Source organism: Oncorhynchus clarkii, chromosome 25, assembly GCF_045791955.1.
Source record: "Oncorhynchus clarkii lewisi isolate Uvic-CL-2024 chromosome 25, UVic_Ocla_1.0, whole genome shotgun sequence".
Lineage (NCBI taxonomy): Eukaryota > Metazoa > Chordata > Actinopteri > Salmoniformes > Salmonidae > Oncorhynchus > Oncorhynchus clarkii.
The window spans coordinates 35,898,140-35,906,048 of NC_092171.1; the positions used below are offsets into that span (position 1 = coordinate 35,898,140).

General features: G+C 42.0%; 1 protein-coding gene across 1 annotated transcript; it reads right to left on the minus strand.

Moving 5' to 3' along the window:
- Positions 1–1,201: 1,201 nt before the first annotated feature.
- LOC139384095 (uncharacterized) lies at positions 1,202–7,671 on the minus strand. Its single transcript, XM_071128740.1, has 13 exons — positions 7,452–7,671; positions 6,572–6,691; positions 6,386–6,505; positions 5,489–5,611; positions 5,037–5,119; positions 4,694–4,819; positions 4,276–4,321; positions 4,034–4,167; positions 3,700–3,828; positions 3,254–3,368; positions 3,040–3,174; positions 1,779–1,904; positions 1,202–1,552 (listed from the first exon to the last, which is right to left on the minus strand). The coding sequence occupies exons 1-13, from the start codon at positions 7,669–7,671 to the stop codon at positions 1,431–1,433; spliced, it is 1,599 nt and encodes a 532-aa protein (XP_070984841.1). The 3' UTR covers positions 1,202–1,430.
- Positions 7,672–7,909: the final 238 nt, after the last annotated feature.

Below are 7,909 nucleotides of genomic sequence, written 5' to 3' on the forward strand. Positions count from 1 at the left end.
CTTTATGGTAGAGTGGCCACTACTCAGTTAAAGGCACATGACAGCCTGCTTTGAGATTGCCAAAAGGCACTTAAAAACAGCCCATGAGCCCATGAGAAACAAGATTCTCTGGGTCTGATGAAACCAAGATAGAACTCTTTGGCCTGAACGCCAAGCGTCACATCTGGAAGAAACCTGGCACAAACCCTACGGTGGCAGCATCATGCTGTGGGGATGTTATTCAGCGGGAGGAACTAGGAGATTAGTCAGAATCGAGGGAAAGATGAACGGAGCAAAGTACAGAGAGATCCTTGATGAAAACCTGCTCCAGAGCACTTAGGACCTCAGACTGGGGAAAAGGTTCACCTTTTCAGGACAATGACCCTAAGCACACAGCAAAGACAACCAGGATTGGCTTCGAGACAAGTCTCTGAATGTCCTTGAGTGGCCCAGGCAGAGCCTGGACTTAAACCCGTATGAACATCTCTGGAGACCTGAAAATAGCTGTGCAGCGACACTCCCCATCCAACCTGACAGAGCTTGAGAGGATCTGCAGAGAAGAATGGGAGAAACTCCCCATATACAGGTGTGCCAAGCTTGTATCGTCATACCCAAGAAGACTAGAGGCTGTAATCGCTGCCAAAGGTGCTTCAACAAAGTACTAGTAAAGGGTCTGAATACTTACGTAAATGTGATCTTTTTTCTTCTTTTATATCATTCGAAAAATGTTAAAAAAAATGTTTTTGCTTTGTCATTATGGGCTATTGTGTGTAGATTGATGAGGATAATATATATTTTTTAATCCATTTTAACATAAGACTGTAACGTGACAAAATGGGAAAAAGTCAATGGGTCTGAATACTTTCTGTATAAATGCCGCGTTCACGTGCTAGGAAACTCTGAAATGTTAGACTTGCTAACTGGTTGAAAGCGGCACATGTATAACTACCACCAGTTAGGAAGTCTGAAATGTAAAGTTTCCTAGTTCCGACTAGCACCTGAACGCAGCATTAAATAATGGTTTGTGAACTGTAAAAGCATTGAATCTGTATAAAAATGAAAATAAGACCTCTTTTCCCCCCGTTCACAATATGGATGTAAATGCTTAGAACACAACAGTGTGATCACTCAGAAAATAAAACGCCTTAACATCATTAAAAATATAATCACGACACAGTAATCATTGTCAGGTTCAAAGGTAATGGCAAGTCAGTTCAAACAGTGATATGCATATCCCACATCTCAGTCCGTGTCCTGAAGCAGAGAGGAGTCGGTCCGTGTCCTGAAGCAGAGAGGTGTCGGTCCGTGTCCTGAAGCAGAGAGGTGTCGGTCCGTGTCCTGAAGCAGAGAGGTGTCGGTCCGTGTCCTGAAGCAGAGAGGTGTCGGTCCGTGTCCTGAAGCAGAGAGGTGTCGGTCCGTGTCCTGAAGCAGAGAGAGCTCCAGTGGACAGGTTAGGAGGATGGAGGCATCTGAATCGCCTGCAGTAACTCCCTGGTCTGCTCCGTCTGTGCATGCACCCATTTTAGCTGCTTCTCCAGCACACTACCACTCATCAGCACTGAAAACTCTCCGTCTGAAGAATAACATGACATAGCAGAGCAGAGCATTACATAGTATAACACAACAACAAGCCATTGACTATAACTGCATGTACCTGCCCTTATGTTAATGCACTTCAGTTTATGCTTCTCAGGATAACTGACTAGAAAGTAGTGTTATTGACATCAAGCACAGAAATGTGGTATTTTAGGCATAGACAGCATGACTGGTTAAAGTGTTGTTACAAAACCATGACCAACCTTTCTTCAGGTTGCATAGAGTAACAATACTCAGCTGTTGGAATCGCACTTCCTGGTTCTTGAGGTACATCAGGAGATATTCAGAGATGGCAGCGTATTGTGGCGTCAGTAGTTGGATGACATGTTCTGTATGATATATGAGCAACAAGAAAAAAATGCATGTACAGATGTAGGATCTTAATTTGACCTACAGCACCAGTCAAAAGTTTAGACACGCCTACTCATTCAAGGGTTTTTCTTTATTTTTACATTGTAGAATAATAATGAAGACAAAGCTATGAAATAATACATATGGAATCATGTAGTAACCCCCCCCAAAAAAGTGTTAAATCAAAATATATTTTATATTTGAGATTCTTCAAAGTAGCCACCCTTTGCCTTGATGACAGCTGTGCACACTCGAAGCATTCTCTCAACCAGCTTCATGAGGTAGTCACGACACAGTAATCATTGGACCGCAGAGTGAAGGAAAAGCAGCCAACAAGTGTTCAGCATATGTGGGAACTCCTTCAAGACTGTTGGAAAAGCATTCCAGGTGAAGCTGGTGAGAAGCAAGACAGAGCGAGAGAGACACAGAGTGAGAGAGACAGAGCGAGAGAGACACAGAGCGAGAGAGCAAGAGAGAGAGTGTGCAAAGCTGTCATCCAAGGCAACGGGCAACTTTGAAGAATTTCAAATATATTTTGATTTGTTTAACACTTTTTTGGTTACTACATGATTCCATATGTGTTATTTCATAGTTTTGATGACTTCACTATTATTCTACAATGTAGGACATAGTAAAAATAAAGAAAAACCCTTGAATGAGTAGGTGTGTCTAAACTTTTGTCTGGTACTGTATATTGTAAAAGCAAAGTAATCCTGCAGCAACAGGATTTGAACATTTAGACCATAATGTTGCTTGATGAGGGCCTGGTACAGGTGATAGGGCAGCTGCTCCTCTGTCACAGATCCAGCTCCATCATCAACCACAGTGTTGTTACCATCACCAACCTCAGCAGATACTGGCTTTTAGCTGGCCAAAAGTAGGCATCATGAAAAGTGCAATACTGTTAATATAACCGTGTGTGGGTTTTCAGTGAATTTATGTACATCACAAAGCTCATCTGTATGAGCACACATGGGACAATCTTGCTGATACAGACAGTATAGCATTTAAGAGAAAATATATGTATTATTGCAAGTATTACACTATCAATCATGGTGCTAGTCACAGATCAAAAAAAGGGACTAGACAACAAACAGAATACATGCATATTACCGTTCATCTTTAGTTTGCTGATGATGGAAGCAGACCGATAGGACAGCTCTAGATTGTCCATTTGTGCAGAGAACTTCACCAGACTTGAAACATGTTCAGGAGTCATTTTTGTGGCCAAATGAGACTGAAGTAGGTCTGAAAAGGAAAGAGAAAAGTTGTAATAGAGGTGAGGTGACATAAATTAAACTGGTTTATGAATTGCTTGTATTCTCACCCCAGCTTGTCAGGTGATGTAAACAGGAAGTGACACACAGAACGGTCTCCTCTGAGGTCACACTGGACACAAGGGCCTTGAGAAGTCCTGTTACACACTCACTGTCCATAACAGCCTGTAGACAACACAAGGCTTGATCATCCCATGTCCACATGAATGGAAATGCATTTAAAATGGCTTCCAATAATCACTGCATTCATATGACATCACCAGGTCAGTATCTCTATATTCATCTTAAAGGACCATTCTTGGTTTGATAAAAGTTAACATGTGACTGAACATATAGATGGAAACCACATCTACATTCCAATGTCCATACTAGCAGACCAGTAAGAATGAAGCAATGTTATATGCATGCGTTCTACGTAATATGCTAGTGTGGACATTGGAACAGCGCCTCATATTTTAGTGAGTGAATAAGTGAGCGACATGGCAACCCTTATTACCTGCTGTCCCTCGCTGGTGCTGCTGAGGTTGGTGATGGTAACAACACTGTGGTTGATGATGGAGCTGGATCTGTGACAGAGGAGCAGCTGCCCTATCACCTGTACCAGGCCCTCATTCACCAGGCCCTCCTAGAGGGAAACACAATGAATACGGATTGCTAACACCGGTACAAATAACATCGATTGTAATCACCACCATCATTATATAATAGATAGAATCCTGTCAGATATGTCAAACCTGAGATTCGAACCAACAACCCTCCAGATACTATGCCACCTCTCTAACCTTGAAGCTACAGCTGCACCCATCAACATCTAGTTTAAAAAATCTCACTCTATTGGGTTGGTGTGTGGCTAGCTCAGACAGTAGTGCTATAGCAGACTCAGTCAGAGGGGGAGTAGCGGAGCACAGCAGGGCCTTCAGAGGCAACACACAGTTCAGGTACATCAGCTGCTCCTGGGTCACAACTACAAAACAAAACACTGCATCCAATCCACAAGGATCTGTACAATCTGTGTTGAATATGTGCCTTAAACATTAACAGAGTGTGGTCTGTGGTTAAACGTTAGAATTACCATTCCCTGAAAGGATTTGGAGGCATCTGCAAGCTTGGGATGCATTCTAGAAATAAAATACAAACATTTGGCCTAAGGTTCAGTAAGAAAGCATTTCATGACAGAATACATTTCAGTGTGAAACTGTAACATCTGTTGGACATACTAGTAGATATTCATAGACTTCCAGGCATTGTGTTAACTCCAGTTAGCATTGGCTGGCGAAACTACCTCTAACTTCCTTCATACTGGGCACAGAGACATAAAAATGGTATTCACAACTTCATCTGACTCTGTGTACGTAGATACGGGGCCTGAGTGCCAAACTACCTCTAACTTCCTTCATACTAGGCACAGAGACATAAAAATGGTATTCACGACTTCATCTGACTCTGTGTAAGTAGGTACGGGGCCTGATTGCCAAAAGACCAACCATTACCTTCTGCACTGATGAGGACATGAGTGTCAGCAGAGACTTCAACAAAAAACGGTCTCCAATGCCCAACATTTTGGGATGATGGCCCGGGACAGTGGCTATATTGCTCAGGGCAGAGCAGCTGTAGAACTAAAATACAGACAGAATATCAGTTCAGTTCAGAGCACAATAGAAGTTCAGGCTGAAGACCACTGGGACAAAATAAGCACACGCTTGGTCATCATGCTATAACCGTACTATTGTTTTAAACAAATAACCACTAAAAAACTGCAGCACATAGTTACTTTGATGTGGGTTTAAAAACAGCAATATTTTGCTTGAGGGCAGGAGACAGTGGATGTTTTACCTGGACCTCACAGTTGGAGGACTGCAACAGAAGTGCCAGTACAGGAATGGCTCCTTCTTGACATAACACCCCCATCGTCCTCTCTAGAAAGAAGAGCAGCAATGAAGGCTAATGTAGTGCCAGATTAATGGAAAGGTAATAGAAGGCAGATAAAATAATGGTCAGATATGGAGACGTACAGTATGTCTAGGAATTAGTTAAGTTGGGACCACATTAATAAATCCATCCATCTATTCTTCATTGATCTCTATGGTTAAGTGACACGCGTCACTTGTTTTGAAATGTCAGCAAACAATTAGATCACAACCAACGAATGTGTCATTTGAACTCCACCCACTGTGGTCATATCAATACAGCAACAACCCAGAATGTGGCAGCAACCTGAGATGTGTGCATAGTACAGGGTGTACAGTACATTATGTATTGGTGGACATAGTTCTGTGCAGACCTACCAGACTGTGTGAGGTTTAAAAGGGCCCAGACTGCATTCTGTTGGACTTGGGGATCGTAAGACTTGGCTAAAACCAGTAGTGGAATCACCCCTTCAGCTGACACAATAGCTTCCCGGTTTGAGTCTAAATAAATGTGAGGCAATAACAACAACAAAAAAATACAGATTAAATGTCATGTCTAGTTTGGACAACAGAGTCATGTTGAGTTAGAATAGAATGTTGGGTTAGAATAGAATGTTGAGTTAGAATAGAATGTTGAGTTAGAATAGAATGTTGAGTTAGAATAGAATGTTGAGTTAGAATAGAATGTTGAGTTAGAATAGAATGTTGAGTTAGAATAGAATGTTGAGTTAGAATAGAATGTTTAGTTAGAATAGAATGTTTAGTTAGAATAGAATGTTGGGTTAGAATAGAATGTTGGGTTAGAATAGAATGTTGGGTTAGAATAGAATGTTGGGTTAGAATAGAATGTTGGGTTAGAATACATGGAACACGACGTCCCACATGTGTCATGCCTTTCACCTTACATTAACCAGCAAGAATGAAGCCGTGTACATCTTTCAGCAGGGATATCATACATGTTGTGCTTAGCTTCTTATCTGAGAGTAAATCAGTTTGTGGGGAAAGAAAATGTAGAGAAACCTGATCCTGTCGATTGTAAACAAGAAATTAATTGACAATAGCACCAGCACTTTGTTGCACTAATGTTGTAATGTGTATGTCGTCGTGTGTAGGTGTTGTTATGTCTCAGCCAGTGATATCTAGTCACTGGCTGGGGATCAATAAAGTGTGTATGTCGTTGTGTGTATTGGTGTTGTAATGTCTCAGCCAGTGACATCTAATTTTCCTCTGGGGATCAATATAGATCAAATCAAACGTAAACACTAGTCCACCAACCTGAGGAGGCCAGTGAGGCAATACATTGGCAGGAGTTACACTGGACAGTGGGGTCCCCAGACTGGAGCATCTCTAGCAGGGGCATCAGCATCCCTGTCTCAATCACCTGCTCCTTACTCACTAGAAGACAGTAGTACAGTGTTTAACCTTGAGACAGTGCATGTGTGTGTGTCTGTGTGTACATACCTTTGTTCTTCACTAGCAGATGAACCAGAGACAGAGTGGTGATCCTCTGAACCTCCATGTCATTAGAGAGGAGTAGGGCTGTGTATGGTTCCAGGAGAGTAACGGGTAGAGGATAATCCACTGCAACAAGACAGGAGGAGAGGAAATCATGTCACCAATCATGTTCCTGTATTTTCAACTACCTATAGAGAGTTATAGGCTGTACAGGATAGCTTTCTGCCTAGAGACCTATTGTCTGCCTCCACGTAACAGGGGGAATCCATTCTTATCTTCCTGCCCTCATGGAAAACATTTGGTCAGACATTTTCATAATACTGGTCACTTCTGTCACAAAGCATATCACTACAATAGAATAGATAAACTGATGGGAGACCTGTACTGCACAGCCACTACAAAACAGTATACTATTACAATGGGATAGAAATCTTTATCATAACAATCTGTCTCAAATATTAACATGACACAATATGCTGCTTAAAATGACTCTTAAACACAGTACACTGACTGAGGTGTGTTCAACTGACCTGTAATAAATGAATGCTGACTGGTGGAGGCTGCTAAGGGGAGGAAGGCTCATAATAATGTCTGGAACGGAGCAAATAGAATGGCATCAAACACAAGGAAATCACGTGTCTGATATATTTTATACCATTCCACCTATTCTGCTCCAGCCATTACCACGAGCCGTCCTCCCTAATTAAAGTGCCACAAACCTCCTGTGATGCTGACCCATGATTTCCAGATGCTCCTATGTATTTAATGCCTGTAGACAATACTGGGTTGATCAGTGTAGTTAAAACTTTGATTCGACTGGTGCACGACTACACACGACTACACATCCATTTGTGCACGACTACACATCCATTTAGAATACCAATACCTGTGTCCAGGTGGTTCAGTAGTGTCCGAGCAGCCTGTCTCTCGTGCTGCTCTGAGATATAGGATGCAACAGTTGCTCTCTTCCTCCGCAGACAGCTACATCTTGACAGGCTCTTTATACACTCCGTTATCTTCTGTACAAGTTCAGACGGCAATCTCTTTACATAAGCAACGAAGTCCGTTAGCAGTTGTGCACACTTTTCACATAGTCCGGTGGCCATCTCCAAAGCAAAGTGAAATCAACATTCATTCACTATAGTATAAAAATATATATTGTTAATATACAATGTATACAGGCTATATGTTACTTATTCGTTGAATTCCAGTAGCAGTGCTCAGGTGGTAGTGTCTTCACAAGCCATGTATTTGCGTGTCTCTGCTGGAACAAAGAAAGATATGCACCTGCCTGCCAGTGCCAAGGCATTACCTGTAAAGTGAATGGAGAGTTTAAGACGCCAC

Excerpts from the sequence above, each read along its gene's own strand:
- LOC139384095 (XM_071128740.1), bottom strand. The coding sequence starts at position 7,671 with ATGGCCACCGGACTATGTGAAAAGTGTGCACAACTGCTAACGGACTTC. Across the intron at positions 5,120-5,488 it reads TTTAAACCTCACACAGTCTG|AGAGGACGATGGGGGTGTTA; the intron begins GTAGGTCTGCAC and ends TCTTCTTTCTAG. Across the intron at positions 3,829-4,033 it reads CCACACACCAACCCAATAGA|GAGGGCCTGGTGAATGAGGG; the intron begins GTGAGATTTTTT and ends GTTTCCCTCTAG.